Source organism: Phasianus colchicus, chromosome 27 (assembly GCF_987193195.1).
Source record: "Phasianus colchicus chromosome 27, bPhaCol1.hap1.1, whole genome shotgun sequence".
NCBI classification, from domain to species: Eukaryota; Metazoa; Chordata; class Aves; order Galliformes; family Phasianidae; genus Phasianus; species Phasianus colchicus.
In genome coordinates this window covers 5329821-5347437 of record NC_143462.1, presented here as the reverse complement: position 1 = coordinate 5347437, position 17617 = coordinate 5329821, and the positions used below count along the sequence as shown (strand labels likewise).

Sequence of the window (17617 nt, the reverse complement as noted above, 5' to 3'; positions counted from 1 at the left end):
TCTGAGTTTCCTCTTCTCCAGACTAAACAATCCAATTTCCCTTCTTAACAAGCTCTCTGTAAAGGTAAAATATTATTTAAATGCTGAAGTAGCACTCCTGAAGTCATCTGAACTCTCACCGAAAAGAAAGGGAGCAAGATGCTCTGTGGGCTCAAAGTCCTTTTCAACCCAAACCCTCCTGTGATTCCATGATTTCTGAATTACTGAGTTTCAGACCTGAAACATGTTGATCAGATTGTTGATAGCAGGGGCAGAGAACCTTATCTATGGGTTGATTTGCACTGGGCACCCTCCATTGCGAGGTGAGCACTGTGATTTTGCAGCACCTCCATGCATGAATTACTTGAGTTGGGCAATGAGAGGCTTTGTAACCTATGGGGACCCTAAGGCAAGGAAAACCATGCAGAGTCTGAGTTTATCATGGGAATGTTCTGTTTATGGGTCAGGCTCCTAAATGCTCAACTCTTACATTTCCTTTACCTGGATTTTCCAACCATGGCTGAGCAAAGACAGATTCAATACATGCACCATGTCTGAGCTTGAGCCTAAGGAGTTGTCAGCTTCAGGGCTACAGAACTCCCCCTCAGCAAGTGCTATATACCCAATAATGGCTTTTATTCTCTACAAACATTTTCCCACTCCCATCTTTCTCTTTTCACAGTCTCTTCTGAATCTCTTTCTCTCTCCAGTCCTTTTTTTCTTTGCAGATCTCTGCTAAGCAGTCCTGCAGCCTGTCTGGAGCTGAGCTTTCACTTCAAGTCCTCAGTAACAGCAATCCATTTGCATTAACTCCATTGTGCTTGGCACAGAAGAGTGCATTTAGTCCTACAAGTCTTTGTTGATAACTCCTGCTGATCCCCTTTCTGTATCCACAGAGGCTGGGCTGAAGCTGTGTGTTGTGGGTCACCCTTCTGAATATCAATGAGTGAAAGGTTTCAGGGTCTTGTTCTATTTTTCTTGTTCTATATTGTTCTACTCCAAAAGCTTCAGCAGCATCATGGTGACTCATTGGCAGGCAGTGCGAAAGCAAGCAGCCAAAGCAACACGTTTACAATTAGCCATGTTGATTAGTCCTCATGCCAAAGGCAGCAAGTGATGGGCAGAGACCCAGCATCATCCCTGGGTTGCAAACCCAGGTTTCCACCAACGGGCCAAGAGAATCCTGATGAAATAATGAAAGATAGAGAGCTCCATGTCTGTGCGTGAAACTCCAAAGCCTCAACAGCAACTGTGCTGGGTTTATATACACATGGATGTAAGAATCAGCAAGTTAAAATAAGTGAAGAGCAATTTAACTGAAGAAGTTGTGATTTTTGTGATTTCACAGCTGGAGCCTTGATATCGACGAGTCTTGCACAGCACAAGGGATGGGGCACGAGGTTTCTTGATGGACCCAACAAGCTGTCTGGGCTTCTCTTGCTCTATAAGAGCAATAACCAAGTGCATATGTTGATGCAAATGTCTCGGTTGTGTTGCTGACAGCATTTGTAGCCCAGCATCCAGGCATGCTGTGAGATGGGCTGTGCCACCCAAGACTTTGGGGGTTTTCCATCTTCCCAGCTCCAGGATTTAGCAATGCTCTGTTCCACTCAGAAGCACCGCTAGTGTCTCCAATATAGAGCCAGCTGGCTGGCAGGAAGGACTCTTGTTGCTTTGGGTTTTTTGTGTGCAAGTTGTTCTGACTGAGCAGCAAGAGGTATTGGCCTGTTCTACAGGTAACTTGAGCAGCTGAAAGAGGACTTGAAAAAAAACACACAAGTAAAAGCTAAACAGTATTTTGGAAATTTCCTGTTTCAGAGCATAAACCAGCCTCTAAATTCCAGGCTCCTTCCTCTGCACAAGCCCACAGCCAGTCGCAGGGCATTGGACAACACAAGTCCCTGACTGTGGTCCTGCTTGGCAATTCCTTTGAATTCGTGCAGCTGCATTTTATGTTTGTGCACAGCTGGGTGTCTTCTCCTAGTTGGTTTTGGCATCACTTTTGCTCCTGGATTTAGCAATGGTTTTTATCTCCTCCTCAAGCATCTTGTTTTTCTTCTCCAAGTCCTCCTGCAAGCACTCCATGTTCTTCAGCTTCAGCTCCAGCTCCTCAGACTTCTTCTTCTCCCTTTCAATGTCCTGGTTCAGCCTCACCACTTTGGCCCAAACATCATAGTTTTCCTTCTCGAGGCTGCAGAGAGGAACAGAACACAAAGGGTTTGGAGCAGAAGAGAGCTGAGAAGTGAGAGTTTGACTCTCCAGGACTCTGACCTCTGTGTTGTTAAGCAGTAAAGCAAGCTAGATATGCTGTCCTGATCCCCTGATCATCACCAGATGCATCACAGTGCAAGAAATCAACATCTGTGGTATATAATGTATATAATGATATGATAACAGTATGTGAAGCTGTAGTAACAGTGATGGCTACGACCATTGGATGCAGTAATAATACTGCTATCGAATTCTGGATAGTGCAATAAGGGCAGTGAGGCACTGGCACAGGTTCCCAGAGATGTGGTGCATGCTGATCCATGGAGACGCCCAAAGTCAGGCTGGACGTGGCTCTGAGCAACTGATCGAGCTGTGGGTGTCCCTATTCACTGCAGGGGTTTGGAGGAAATGACCTTTTAGGGTTCCTTCCAACTCAAACAGTTCTATGACTCTATAATAGTATAATAATGATAAATACAACTATGTAATTATTGCAGAAATGTTATAGTACCATACAATGATGTAATAAGAACTATAGAACGTCAACAATGCAGTAACACACTACTAAGTCATGAGAGCACAGCACACAAAATTGAATTTGAGATAGTGTAATATAATGCTGTGTTTTATCACTAGTCACTGTTACTATATGCTGTAGGGTATTACTGGTAAATAATCCTATGCAGTTCTGCTGCTGCAATAAAGATGTTATCAACCCTTGGAGCAGCGCATAGCAGCACATTACCTTTTAATCTGCTCCTCATAGGTCTCTTTTTGTGCATCCATTTCTCTCTGCAGCTTCAGGACCATGTTTTGCAGGGACTCCTTGCTCTCTGGAGCAGGCTGGAACACCTCGGAAGGGCTGCTGGCAGGGCTGGTTGGCTCCTGGGGCTGATGGCAGGGGCTGGGGCAGGGCTGGAATTCCTTATCGGAGCAGCTGCTGGCAGGACTGGGACTGGAGCTGCTGCTTTCCACATGGGAGGTGGGCATGCTGTCATAAGCTGAAGCCCGGTGAAGGTCGAGCAGCTTGAAAAGATCATGAGATAGCGTTCTCTTATGTCCTTCAGTGAGCACAGAACGTGGGTTGCTCTGTGTGGAGCCTTTCCAAAAGTCATTGTTAAATATGTCGTTCCTGTCATTGCTGCCTTTCTCCCCTGGAGATGCAGCAGTCAGGAAGGATTTTCTGTTAGGTAAAGTCTGAGTCCTTTTCCTTGCTTGTATTTTCCACATTCCCAGTGTATCTTTGGATGGTTGCACGCCAGTATCTTCGCTGGGTGCACGTGAGCTCACAGCCAGCCCAGGAGCACGGCTGGCACTTGGGTTGTCTTTCTGCAAAACAGAGTGGAAGCATTAGGACTGTCTCATTTTGTTCACGGGCAGTGACTGCAGAGACCTCAATATTGACAAAGGGCATGCTGACTCACGCAGCAGGAATGGCCACAGCTTGTCCATAAGAACTGATATCTATCAGCTGGTAAGGCCCTGCCACTGCCGCCCAGAGAAGTTGGGGATGGGCAACCTGATCTGCCTGGGGGCAACCAGCCCACAGCAGGGGTTGAAACTGGGTGGGCTTTGAGGTCTCTCCTAACCCAAGGCAGTCCGTGACTCCATTTTGGATTACACTGCGTTTTCCATTAAGAAGAGCTCTCTGCTGAGGTTCTTTCTTTCTGAGAAAAGACTTTACCCCCCAGTGTTTTCACATCACCAACACAAACGGAAAAAGCTTCATCTCTTCTGCCTTTTAACTAAAAAATCTTTAGGTAAAAGAATCATTTTTCCAAGAACAGTAAGTTTTCCAGAGGAAAGAGCTTGTTTTCCAGATCTGTTTCCAGGGATGACAGTTACAGTTCTTTATCCTATAAATAGCAAGCCCTCATATGGCTTGCTGACCCATTTGATCCCATAATCATTAAGCAGCCATTTACTGGGGTCCTGTTTTATTCCCCAAGGACCTACCCTTACCATTTGCCTTTGGACTGAGCTCTCTGCCCTGGGCAATGTGGAGTCCTCTGCAGAGTCCCAGCCCACAGAGCTGCGCAGGATGGGGGTTTTCTTGTCATTCTGTTGGGTTGTTGGGGAGGGCGGCACGTCCTTGGATGGGGGAAAGAGGTCTGCATGGTTGCTGATCATCACGGTCATCACTTTCTGGATTGGCAGCGTGCCTGGAAGAAATCAGAGACTCTCCAAGTTTCACTTGTTTTTCTAAGCATTTCACACCTCTCTACTCTAAGCAAAATTCACCAAATTCCTGAATTGCATGAAATCCATGGAGAGAATACACAATTCCTTACGTTAGAAAATATTTAATTTCAGGTTTTTAATTTTCAAGTTTGTGTGTGCAAATTTGTACTTCAGTATATCAAATAGACATCAATTATTCCAGGAGTCACTTTCACCTCTCATAATAGTTGCAGGATCCTCTATCTTGGGTCTGATGAGGTTCACTCCAATCACTGTTGCCAGGTTATCCACACTCATCTTGTTGACGCCAGAGTTCAGCTGTACTTCATATAGAAACCTATCAGGACCCAAGGGCAAGCATTTCCAATCAGAGAAAGAAGACTGTACAAAAGCCTTAGATACCTTAGATATCCAATTACTCTGTTCTCACCCTCTAATTCCCAAGGATAGAAGAATGTTAGTGCCTTACAAATGTATGCTAGAGCTTGGTCTTCTTGGTGGCAGTAAGAAAACCACCATGTGATGACCAACACACCCCCCCAAAAAACAGAAAAAAGGGGAGAAATCCATCCAATATTTAACAACCAGAGAAAGATCACACATCACTCAGGGTGAAAGCTGGCTGCTTCACTGTGCAAGGCTTTGTGTTAAAAAAAGCTATGCTGGTTTTTATTCTCAGGAGTTCATGAGTGAGTTCGTATGCATTCACACTCAGACATCTTTGAGATGTTCAGCCCAATGGTGGAAACTCTCTCTTAAAAGTCAGGATCTAGTGGCCGATGGGGAGTCAAACTCAGTCTTTAGGGTGATATTCCTCCTCACCAACATCTAACTGGAGCTGTTTGTATCTGATGCAAAGGACTGACCTGCAGATGTAGCTGAGGAGGTTGTAGTTGTCTCTGGGAAGAAGAGACAGCTGCTTCAAGAGGTCCTGATGCCCCTAAATGCAAGTTAAGGAACAGTTCTGTGAAGATGCACGGGTGTACATGGGTTGAAGAGAGGCTCTGTGTTGCTCCAGCCATCACAGAATCACAGAATCACAGAATGACCTGGGTTGGAGGGGACCTCAAGGATCATGTAGTTCCAACCCCCCTGCCTAGCAGGGCCACCAAACATACACCTTTACTAGATCAGGTTGCCCAGAGCCTCGTCCAACCTGGTCTTGAACACCTCCAAGGACGGGGCATCCACAACATCCCTGGGCAGCCTGTTCCAGGACCTAACCACCCTCCTAGTAAAAAACTTCCCCCTAACATCCAACCTAAATCTTCCCTCTTTTAACTTAAAACCATTTCCCCGTGTCCTGCTATTATCAGCCCTTATGAAGAGTTTACTCCCCTCCTGGGAGTAAGTTCCCTTCAGATATTGAAAGGCTGCAATGAGGTCGCCCCGCAACCTTCTCTTCTCCAGGCTGAACAAACCCAACTCCCTCAGCCTGTCCTCATAGGGGAGGTGCTCCAGCCCCCTGATCATCTTCGTGGCCCTCCTCTGGACCCTTTCCAAAATCTCCATGTCTTTTTTGTACTGAGGGCTCCACACCTGAACACAGTACTCCAGATGGGGCCTCACAAGAGCAGAGTAGAGAGGGACAATCACCTCCCTGTCCCTGCTGACCACCCCTCTCCTGATGGAGCCCAGGATCCCATTTGCTTTCCGGGCTGCCAGAGCGCACTGCTGGCTCATGTTAAGTTTCTCATCTATCAGGACCCCTAGGTCTTTCTCTGCCGAGCTGCTCTCAAGGACAACTCCCCCCAGCCTGTACAGGTGCCTGGGGTTCTTCCGGCCCAAGTGCAAAACCTTGCACTTTGCCTTATTGAACCTCATTAGGTTCACCCGAGCCCAGCTTTCCAGCCTGTCAAGGTCCCTCTGAATGGCCTCCATTCCCTCCACCGTATCGACTGCACCACTCAGCTTGGTGTCATCAGCAAACTTGCCATCCCTGTGTGGTGTCACCTCCTGGCATTTGCTTGCAGCTGTGGCAATGCCATTTCTTAGGGAGACCCAGCACAGACTGGGGATGCTCTGTCTCATTTTCATGAGCATAGGAGCAGTGTCCATGAGTACCTTCTTGCTTTTCCACCCAAACACAGCATTAGGACAGGGCAGCCCTCATTGCATCTCACTCATCTGACTCTCACCCACACCCCTGCTCCCATCCTTGCTGCTACCTGGAGCCCTCCACCACAGGACAGCAGCTGCAGGAGCTGCTGTTATGCTCTTAGATTTGCTATGGAAACCTAAGCTTTCATAAGGAGAGAAACGAATGCACTTCTGTACCTTTTTCTGGTCCACGTCCAGCGTTTGGCCACAGAGCAGGAAATCTTCATACTGTATCCATGGCACAACTGGCTCAGGAAGCTCCCGTAGGTACAGCTTGAGCAGAGAGGCCACAGTGTGCACATCCGTGTCCCTGCAAAGCCATAGGTGAGACCCAAACCCAGCTGGCGAGCAATCCCTGCCCTGCTCCATGCTTTGTGTACAGATGCATGAGGTGCAGAACTATAAACAGGGAGCAACAAAAAGCCAGTAGCAGCTCACAGGGCACCCCGAGTCAGGGAATGGCCCCAGTTGGCCAAATAATCTGCTTGGTAAAGATCTTCTCTGCTGCATGTCCCTAGCCTGCGTTGAATTCTGCATGCAAACCCAGTCTGCAGGCATTCACACATTTGGCAGGAGCTCCCCGCTCCGCATCGCCTGGGGTTTGGAAGATTAACAGCAATTACTGAAGATGTTCTGCCAGGCCAGATGTTTGCAGCTTTGCATACCATGTAGTTTACATTATGTCAAAAGGACACTGTCAAGACAGTAAGTCTCTCATTTGACCTACCTTGAAGTTGCTTAAACTCTTATAAACTTCTAGCAAAAATCCCCCAGGTCATTTATTTTTAGGATTGGTTGGGGTTTTTAAACGAACCCACAGAATCACAGAGGAATTTTTTCAGAGCTGTATTTTTGTAGGGCCTACCAATACATATCCTGAATGCCTGGGCTGCACCAGCAGTTTTCTAAGGCTCCCCCACCCAGTCATGCTGTGCTTTGTGTGTGCCAGTGCAAACCCAAACTGGCTGCAAACCCAGCACCTTGCAGTATTCACCTTTCTGAAAACCCCTTTACTGGCCTTGCTGAAGATGTATTTTATGTGAAGTGCACAGGGGTGCTGCAGTGATGCTCATCTGAGCCCTGCAGGGTTAACATGGCAGGGTGTGAGGAGCAGTGCCAACTTCCCTTGCTGCAAAACACCATTATGCAAAAAAATAAAAGCTTCACCTTCCCATGTCCCCCCTGCAGGTTGTAACAGGACTTGGGGACACAGAAGGCAAGAAATACTCAGCTGCAAAATGAAGGGCTGGGATTGTTATGCTTTGAAAGCAGCAAACACCCCTCCCCAGAGCCTCCTCATAGGCAGCACCTGGGGCCTCTCTTTGCTTTAGGGGATTTGCTTTTCCCTCTCAGCCCAGCAGAGGAAGGGATCTGGGAGGAGGCAGCTTTTGAGCAGCCAAAATCTCTCCCTTATTTCTCTGTGGGAAAAGCAGCAGGGGGAAAATTCCAAGCCAATGGGCTGTCAGGGTAAGGAATTACTTCTGTGAGGTTTAGGGTATTCTCTGAACGTATTTGCACTCCTCTTCTTGCTCTTCTTTCCTTAAACCTCTGTCCTTAGCTGATGTGCTTTGTAGGCTCTTCCCTTTGCCTTCTTTGCTGTCTGGAACAACACTCACTGTGTGTTCCACTCTCTGGTGCCCCTAAACTCCTCCCACAGATCTGCATCCATCTCTCACCATAATCCTTTTGGGGGGTTTCTGCTGAGCCCCTCTGTGTGCTGAACCCTTCTGCTGGCCCCAAGTCTCCATCAGTGCACTGCTGATGCACTGCAGGGGGTCAGGCTGCTTTTCCCCAGATTTTGGGGTGCAAGCTGAATAGGAAAGAGGGAATCAACATTACCTGTCAAACGATGGCCTTTCCCCAGCATCAAAGGCATCCCTGAGCTGCTTCACCAGATTGTCCTGGCCGGGGAGGCGGAAGATGCCCTCTTCATTCAGCCCGTGCTCCCGGATGAACTCGGCACATTTCTGCACCAGGATGGGCACCTGGTGCTGCCCAAACTTCTGCTCGTAGGCCATGGTCTCTGCCAAGCGTTGGCCAAACACCGCTAGGGGGAGGACACTGGGGTTAGAGGAGCCCAACAGCTCTGCTTGAGGTGCTCAGCGCTGTGTGCAAAGGGGACAGCAGCACTTCTTCCTAAAAGTGAGAGCTTCCAAAAGCTGTGCAAGCTGAGGGTGCGAAGGGAACTGCTCCCAGAGAAATAACAGCAAAATGGGACTTCCTCCAAACAATTATATTCCCAAAATGATTAAATTGCATAATTATGGAACCATTAAGGTTGCAAAGACCACCAGGGTCTCCAAGTCCAACCCCCAACCCATCCCCACTATTGACCATGTCCCCAAGCGCCACATCTCCACAGCTCCTGACCACCTCCCTGGGCAGCCTGTGCCAGTGCCATACCACTCCTTTAGAGAAGAAATTGTTCCTTACACCCAACCTGAGCCTCCCCTTTCCCTCTCAGTGCACTAAAGCAATGTTCTGCAGCAGGTGCAGAGCAGAGGCTTTTTCCTCCTGAACTCACAGAAAAAGAAGAGCTCAAAGGTGAGAAGGCAGCAGCCTGCATCCCAGCTCTTCCTCCTTGGAGCCCCATGCATGGTTATAGCACAAGAATCCCAGATTGTCCTGGCTCTGGGGTAATGACAAATAGTCCTGTGGTCTTCTACTATGGTTTTGCAGTGCATTCACTGCATGCTCTGAAGGCTGAAATGGTTCCTGTGCTTCTTCCAGACCAGGAAACTGCAAGTACGCATCCTCATCTGGAACCACAAACTTGTCTGCACCCACCTGGCTGTGGTGTGTTTTGTTTATAAGGGACCTGCTTACAATTTTAAATCATGAATATAATTCTGTCATTGTGGACAATAGAAGCAAATCCAACACCTCCACTGTGCTTTAAAAGCACACATTGCTTTGATGCCAAAGACACACAGTGTGAAGTTTTGGGGTCTGCTCATGTTTATTTTGGCATAAAATGCAGCCCTGCAGTGCCTCATTTCTCTGCTGTCCCCAGAGCTCTCTGTACTACTATAAATTTACATTTCCCATCATGTAAGGTCACTTTATCTGGCTGGAAGAAGCCCAGCAGCCTCTGAAGTTTAAGCAAGGATCAGCTGTTGAGTTGTTATTATTAGAGCCAGGAGGGGCACCTGGCTCCAAGAATCCTCATTTCAGCTGCACATTGCTGCCAACCCTGGGGCACCAGTTTAGAGATAGAAAACATCTGGATTGCAAACGGAACCAGCCTCAAAACTGCTGTGATTTCTATTCAGGGGAAACTACGGGAGATCAGAGCTGCATGGTGCCTGTAGAGCTGCAGCACAGGGCACAGTCTGTATCAAAAATGATGCAACATGAAGCATGGAGAGGAGAAGGAGAGGCTCAGGACTGTTGTTTCATTTGCAAAAGAGCTGCAGGGGCTTCCAGCCCTGCTTGGACCTTGCTTATAGGTGTTCATCCTTATAGGAAAAGTCTGGATAATTCACCCTTATAGGAAGTGGGATAATTCATCTATATAGGAAGAGTGGCTGGAGTGAGCTTTGCTGCTTCCTTTGTGGGCATTGCCCACGGTGGCAATTTCAAGGTGTGCTCTTCTGATGGGTTTTGTCTGATCCCTCCCTGACCACAAGTGGGGACCTATCACATGGGGCAGGTGATGGTGTGCCCAAGGCAGAGTCTGCAGAGAGAATGGAGGAGGGAGGACGGGGCAGAGAAAGGCAAACGGAAAATCAGAGAAGGAAAACTGGCGGGGAAAAGGTGAGATTTTTTTCAGTGCCTTATCACTGATTCATTGAATCTCATTGAACCATAGAATGGATTGAGTGGGAAGGGGAACTCGGAATAGGATCCTTCAATAAGAAGGAATTGGAGTTCTCAAGAATGACAATTTCTGGAGTCAATGGGGCAATGAAGAAGCTCGCAAAAAAGGTTGAAAGCAGCAGGGAAATCTGATGGCTATTTGCTTAACTCTGCAGCAGACCAACACCATGAGGTCCAGCCTCAAGGAAGGTGGTCTCACTGCACTGCACGTCCCATTTTCTTGGAATTAGGAGCCCAGCTTTGAAACCCTTGCTCAGCAGCAGCATGGAGTGTGAATGCTATGAAACCATCCCTCCAGGAGCTGATCCCACTGCCTGTTACCTCCTGAGGTTGAACCCAGCACCCGTCGGATGGACTTAACCCATTCCTCCATATCGGACTGGGAGCTGGCCATGAGCACACAGGTATCCTGCCCAGCCCGGTTCTGGTCTCCAGAAAGCCCTGCAAAAAGCATTTATAGACCATGTATAGTGAAGGTTGGGATAGGAATGGCAAATTCTTCTTGTCTTTGCTGAATATTTTTGGCTCTCAGTTTCCCTAATAATGTCTGCTTGGCTGTGAAAGGAAGCAGCTCTCTAATGTTTCAACCTCACTGAAGCTTTAAGAAGGGAACAGAAAGTGCTTAATGTGACAACATGGGATGTTCCAGCATGTGGATGTTGAAAGGAAGACATTGTTTTTTTATGCAGTGCTGGGGGAGGTGCTGAAAAGAAATGGGAGGAAAAGGGCAGGCGCAATGACGTGCCCAAAAGGTTTGGGGCTACCAGTCCATCCCAACAAGCATGCAATGAAACAGAAGGAAGCGTTCTCACCTGGGATAATTTCAAAGATAAATTTCCCTCCTTCCTCTGGGTTGCTAGCCACCTCCTTGATGGTGCTTCCCTGGAGAGACAGGCAGCCCTAGGACCAAGCAGAGCAGGAGCTGCCAATCCTCATGTCCCACCTCTGAGAGGTGACACGAGGTAGTGTCAGCCCTGGGCATCAGACTCCCTTGTTTGAGACAGATTGCAGGAATTGGGTTTTTCATTGCAGTTTTTCTCATTAAAAATACATGTGTGTGTGTGTGTATATACATATATATATATATATAATCAATAAGGTTTGAAGAAAACACAAGATCATCCCAAACCCAACAAACCCCCACCATGCCCACTAAACCACATCCCCAAGTGCCAGATCTACTGCTTTCCTGAACATCTCCTGGGATGGCAACTCCTTTATATATACACATATATATATCCTCAAAATAACTCAATGAAGGATGCATATATATATATATGTGTGTATCTCCTAAAAATGACTTCAAGCAATAAGAAACACTTCTTAAATGCCAGTTTTTCTATGAAGTTATTTTCAGAATGAGAACACTATTTGATTTCCTCTTTCCTTTTTTCCTCCCCTCTCATGTTTTCCTCCTTTCTCATGCTTTTTTAACCCCTGTTGGGGATAGAGGAAGAAAGTGCAAAGGAGAAGGGATGTGACAATGCATAGAGAGCCTCTTTTTGCTGCACTGGAACAGGAAATTTCTTCATTTAACACAGTGCCACTTAAAAACAAAACTGAAAAAGTTTACAGGAGAGGAGCAGAGAAAAAAGAAGAAAATTGAGAAAAAGAAAGGGGAAAAAAAAAAGAAAGCAAAGTAGAAAACAGCTGTTTCCTTTGGTTCTTCCTCTCACAAATGAACAGAGCCAGCAGCTCGGTCACTGTGGGAGGGGATGGGTGGGGAGCAGACAAGGCGCGTGGGATGGAGTGGGTGTATGAGTCAGCATTGGCAGCCTGCAGAGGCAGAAATAGTGATGTTTCTCCCTAATTTCAGGCTTCTGAAAGCTGTTGGGTTCCTGTGGGCAGCGAGGATTTAATCGTCAGCCCCAAATGTGGTGGCATTGAGCTGAATGCTGGTGGGAGCAGCTTGAAGCGAGGTGTGCTGATAGGGAGGGCTGCTGAAAGCACTATCAGCAGCAATCAGCTTTGATACAGCACTTTCAGTTTCTACATTTCTATTTAGAGCTGGGGAAACAGCTCCTCCCAAACACCTCTGAGAGAGGAAAAAGCCATAAACAGGGTATGCATCACATCACCTCTGCCCCTTGTTTCACCCCCAGTGCTGATCATTTTCCCCTTTGGAATTTTGTTAGCTTGGAACTGTTTTTGCTACTGGCACCAATTTGCACAGTGAACATCTTTTCTGGCAAAGAGGAGGCTCTCTCCCCCAGAACAAGCAAAAGATGATAGTGAAAATTCTCACAGTGTGGAGAATGCGGTTGAAATTATCCACATACATTGGGAAAACAAGCTGATTTCCTCCCAGCAGTTGTATTCCAACACGTCCCTTGAGCAATACTTTGGGTGGGTGGCACAGAGGGCTCATTGCAGCCCCAAAGAGACCCAAACACTGGTGCGGCTGGCAGGGCTGGGGACATTGGGTGCAGACACCTCAGTCATGCCCCAGTGGGGATCGCAGGCATTGTGCACAGGGTTATGTGCATGCTGTGATCTCTTGGAGATCCAGAAACCATCCAAACACAGCAACTTTCAAGCCCTGAAAGGAGCTGGCAGTGGACAGGTTTCCTGCAGCTGTGCAGGGTGGAAGAAGGCCAAGGAGCAAACCCCATCCACGTGGCCCAACCTCCTGCCAGGATAGGATGTGAACTGAAAGGCTGGAGAAAGATTTCCTTTCCTTATCTCTCTCCTCAGAGGGGCCCCTCACTCCATCTCCCACCCCAGCCGTGAGGTCCGTCAGGGCTCAAGACCAAAAGATTGCTTGCTTTCTCCTACAAGCACCCCATGAGGTGGGTCCCATCTCATGTGCCCTGTGTGCTCATCCCAAACACAGTGCTGCCACATCTCCCTGGCCTACATCTGATGTCCTGGGGGACAGGCAATGCCTGTGGGCACCATACGAATTTCAGCACATGGATGCAGATCCTCATGAGGATATCCCAGCAGCGTTACCACCCCAAAGCAACAAACCCTCTTTAAAACCAAACTCCAGCCCCATCCCCAAAGAGCAAAGCAAGTCCCCAGCCTACCTGCGGCTTGGTGTCATCCTCATCCTTGTAGTAGTAGAGCTGTTGGCCCCGCAGCACGAAGTACCGCTGCTGCCAGTTCTTGACGATGGAGCGCTGCTTCTTCAGCCAACCCAGCTTCAGTGGCCGCTCCATGGTGCTGGGGGGGCCAAGCTGGGGGGCCACGGCCTCACCGCTCATCACACTCCTGGAGCGGGCTGTGGGGACAGGATTGGGGATGGAGGGGATGGAGGGGATGGAGGCACCAGCCCAATTCAAGCAGCGAGAGCTCTCAGCCCCTCTGCTTGCACCCAGCAAACTGGCTAGCTAGTTGTAAAGGAAGTGGCTGCAGTATCTATCAGCCCGTGCTTCCTTTTTCCTGCGTGGGAGTCATTGTCTTGCAAGCGAGAAGAAAATCATAAGCTTTTTCTTTTTCTGTTTTTTTTTTTTTTCTTTCTCCCTAATGGGAGTTTGTGTTTTCTTATCCCCACCCCAAACAGGCTGCAGCTGTGAGATCGGAGTGATCCAGCCTGGCCTAAAAAAATACAAACCAGCAACAGAACTGCCTGGAAAATGAAGTTTTGCCTTTTGCGTGATGTTGCTGAAGGGGATGATCTCCTGCGACGAGACTGGAAATCTCCAAGGGAGGAAAGGGGGATTTGCTGCTGTCCCATCTCCTGCTGCAGCGTCCCCATCTCCTATTGCATGGATGTTTCCCATGCATCTTGTGCCATGGATCAGCACATGGCCCCTCTATAAAAGCTTCTGCATAACAAATGCCTCAGGAAGAATCGTTTCTGGAAGGGATACTTTGGGTTTTACTCTGCACTGTAGGACCCCAGTGCCCACCCAGCCATGCAGGGGGAGCACTTAGGGTAGAACCAAGCGTGTGACTGCAGGGGAATTCAATTTCTCTGCTCTGCACATGGTGACTTCTGACATCTCCCCTGCTAAAGCTAATGGTGATGGTGATAAAGGGAAGCTGTGGCTGACCCAGTGCTCTGAACCCATGTGTATGCTTTTCCCCTTGAGTTGGTCAGCAGAACTGCAAAAGCAAAAGCTGGCAGTGTTGGGGGATTCCTTGGCCTTGTGCAAAAGAGAAGCTTTAAAAAATGTAAAAATTAACACTTAGCCATTGCAGCCTGGTGGTATTTGGGATTGCGCCTACATAGGCACCCATAAGGAGCATGAAGCTGCAAAATATTTTGCATTTATCACTGTGTGGTTTAGCAAATCCATCAAGGATGATGCAGATCAGGATTGTGCCCTACTTCCCCTTCCAAAATCCCCTGGAGCAAGAAGCTCCACTGAGTTCTGCCATCATCCTCCAGATCTCAGCATGAATGGGGCACTCCAAGCTCACTGCAGTGTTGCAAATCTATTTCCAAAGAAGGATGGTGAATCCAAACATCAGCCTCCAATGCTTGCTGAGGGTGCTGCTCGTATCTCATCGTGTGCTGACGTGGGACGCTGTGAGCAGGGACCTTTGAAAGGGATTTGCCACCCTCTCCTGGGCAATGAGTTTTGGGTCCATGCTCACAGCTGAGCTGATGGGAATTTGGGATGCAGTGGTGTTCAGGGTGATGCTGTTATCCCAACTGAGCTGTCTCCATCCACCAGCTCTACTCATCTTCCCCAGCTCAGGTATTGCATTGACATGTAGCTTGCAAGGAAAAATTATCTTTTATGAAGAAAGGAACTTTTGATTACCTTTTTTTAATGATTTCAATCTCCCTCTCAGCCCATCACCACCGCTTCAGTGCTCTGCTCTGCATCAAGGCAGTGACCTCGCTGTTGCTGCTACATGGCTTAAATTGCTGAGCTAAAATTGCCCAGACCTTGCTGGAAATACAATTTGTTCCTATTTTCATCCTTCTTCCCTGATGCAGACAGAACAGTGCAGTACACTGTGTTCCCCCTGCTTTCTCATCAGCTCTTCCTAAACACCAGACCCAACATGCAACCATGTGTGGCCCAGCCATGATCTCTCACATACATGAGCATGACACACACAGGTGTATTTTCCCTCTCCCTGTGCTCTGGGCTGACTTAAGAACAAGAGAGAGCTTTGCAGGCTTGTTTGTACCCACTGCATGAGCAGACTTTGGCTGCAGGGTTCACACAGAGGTGTGCAATGGGAGCTGCTGTGGGGAGCTTGGCTTTGCAAGCAGTGTTGCTATTTTTTGCCTAGTAGAAAGTCCTCTGTTTAAACAAAACCAGAGCTACCGAGGCTGTGGTCCCTCCCTGACCGCTTTTCCATATTTCTACCTCCTGTGGTCAGCACTGAAGATCTCACGTGGGGTTGAGGTGAAATTATTCCCAAGGTGGCTCAGTGCTTTCAGCCTCCCCTGGTTGCAGCCCTTCATCCCTGGTAGGAAGGAGTTTGCTGAGAGCAAACACGGCGCTCCCCAAAGCATTTCCTGCAGTAACCGCCTCCGAAGCTGAATGTTTCCTCCATAACAGCCTTTCTCCTCCTCCAGCCCTGGGCACTGCAGAGAGGAGCTCTGCCAAAGTGCCATTTGCAGGAGGCATTGATGCAGGTACCACTGCGGTGCCACATCACCACTGGTCCCTGCTCCAAATCCTCATCTCGTGCAGGCATCCCCATTGGAGGGGATGTTGGGGATGTGCAGCAAAACCCAACAGAAGCAAACCTTCTACAATAGGTTTTGCAATGAGAATTGCAAGCAAAGCTTTCTCTTTCATGGAAATAGATGGTGTGTGTTCATCTCAGCATGGGGAAGCACACAGCACTCAGCACTCCATCCCAGGGCTCTCAAAGCTGTGGTCACCACTGTTGACATGCAGAAGGAAGTGCACAGAGCCAGGAGGATCCAGCAAAGGCAATGGTGACTCATTTGAGATGATTTTCCACCCGAGTCACATCCCTGCAGACAGAGGACCAGGCACCCAAAATACGATGAGAGTCACTGCAAAGAGCTGAGCCTGCTCTCAAGGTCCTGCACACACACCTCGCGTCGCAGTGCAGCTTTAGGTGACCGATGCTGCCTTGTCCAGGGCCATGTGCAGAGCAGTGCTTGGCAGCCCCAGCTAAAGTGGCTTCAGATAAAAGTCCCAAAGCCTTTGCAAGAAAATACAGCCAAGATGAGCTTGCAAGCTGATGTGCAATGTAGGATGAACTCAGAACTGCAGAGACTGCTTGGCAATGAAGCCACCAAAGTGCACCTTGGCCATATATTGGCACAATTAAGAACCTTTGCTTTGCTGCCTGCACATACTCATGCACTCCTTCCTCACCCCTGTTTGACCCAAATGCTGTGATATTTTGGCCATAGAGCCCAACTTGGGACCTCTCACTGCTTCCTCAGGATATTTTAAAGTGGTTTTCATGCTGCAATGGATCCCACGGTGGATGGGAGCTGTGCAAATCCTGGGCACAGTCAGGAAAGCATTCAGCAAAGCCACACAGGACTCTTCACCTCTAGTGAGAAGAAATTGGTGACGTCAGGTGGAAGAAGAAACCTGAGCAAGGGCAAGGATGCTTCCTCCACCTGCACCGCTCCACCTCCTGCAAGACTTGCTCAGCAAAACGAGCAAATGGGCTTTGAGCAAAAGGAGCAAATGGCTCAAAACCCGGATTTCCAGTGGGCAGCAGCTCCATGCTGCCAGTGTCCCTCTGTCCCCAACCCCTTAGGGCCACCCCAGCTGTGTTCCCACTGCACAGCAGTGCAGCTTTGCAAAGCAATTCTTGCAAAGGGATTCTTGCAAAGCATTTCTCACCAATCATTTGCAAACCATGTGCTGTCTCCAACACAGCCACCAGGGCCACATCCCCATGCCGACACCCAGAGGGGGTTTGGGTTTGGGCTGCAGCTGCAATGGCTGCAAGCCTTGGATGCAAGCACCCCGCAGACCCCAAAAAGGCTGAAGAATGGCATAAAGAAGCACTCACGGTACCTATTTTGGCAGCATCCATTTTCAGGTTGAAATCCCAGTTCCGTGGCAGCTTGAGGGACATTGTGGATCAGGAAGGATTTGGCGTTGACTCTCCAAGGGGGGCAGCTTTGGAGAAGGGCTGAAGTGGAGCTCGGATGGCCCCGTGGCTTCCCTTTGCCTGGGGTCTGATCCCCCAACGCAGCGTGAGGGCCCGCTGACGGCTGCTTTGCCAACGTACTTCCTCCTCCCTCCTCTGCAAGCAACCCCATAAAAGTCCTTTCCTGCCCCGCCAAGCTCTTGCCTTGCTTCCCCCTCTTGCCAAGGCGCTGCTTTTGCCTTAATTTTTGCTCCACTTTGCGTGGGGACGCAGTGCTGTGGCCCCAACCCACACCAGGAGCCCAGGGCTGCAGTTGGCTGAATTTGGG

The 17617-nt window shown here is 48.6% G+C and overlaps 1 protein-coding gene across 1 annotated transcript; it reads right to left on the bottom strand.

The window, feature by feature from the left end:
- Positions 1-414: 414 nt before the first annotated feature.
- On the bottom strand, positions 415-17559 carry ARHGAP25 (Rho GTPase activating protein 25). Its single transcript, XM_031608019.2, has 11 exons — positions 17214-17559; positions 13320-13513; positions 11103-11190; positions 10612-10731; positions 8311-8518; positions 6649-6781; positions 5238-5311; positions 4587-4708; positions 4153-4352; positions 2936-3519; positions 415-2170 (listed from the first exon to the last, which is right to left on the bottom strand). Exons 1-11 carry the CDS (start codon positions 17272-17274, stop codon positions 1960-1962), a joined length of 1995 nt encoding a protein of 664 aa, XP_031463879.2. The 5' UTR covers positions 17275-17559; the 3' UTR covers positions 415-1959.
- Positions 17560-17617: the final 58 nt, after the last annotated feature.

What these genes read in the sequence shown, in the direction of transcription:
- ARHGAP25 (XM_031608019.2), bottom strand. Translation starts at nt 17,274, where the DNA reads ATGTCCCTCAAGCTGCCACGGAACTGGGATTTCAACCTGAAAATGGAT. An exon ending in GCTGGGTTCAACCTCAGGAG is followed by an intron (nt 8,519 to 10,611) that starts GTAACAGGCAGT and finishes TCCTCCCCCTAG; the next exon opens with CGGTGTTTGGCCAACGCTTG. An exon ending in GAAAGGCCATCGTTTGACAG is followed by an intron (nt 6,782 to 8,310) that starts GTAATGTTGATT and finishes ATGGCTTTGCAG; the next exon opens with GGACACGGATGTGCACACTG.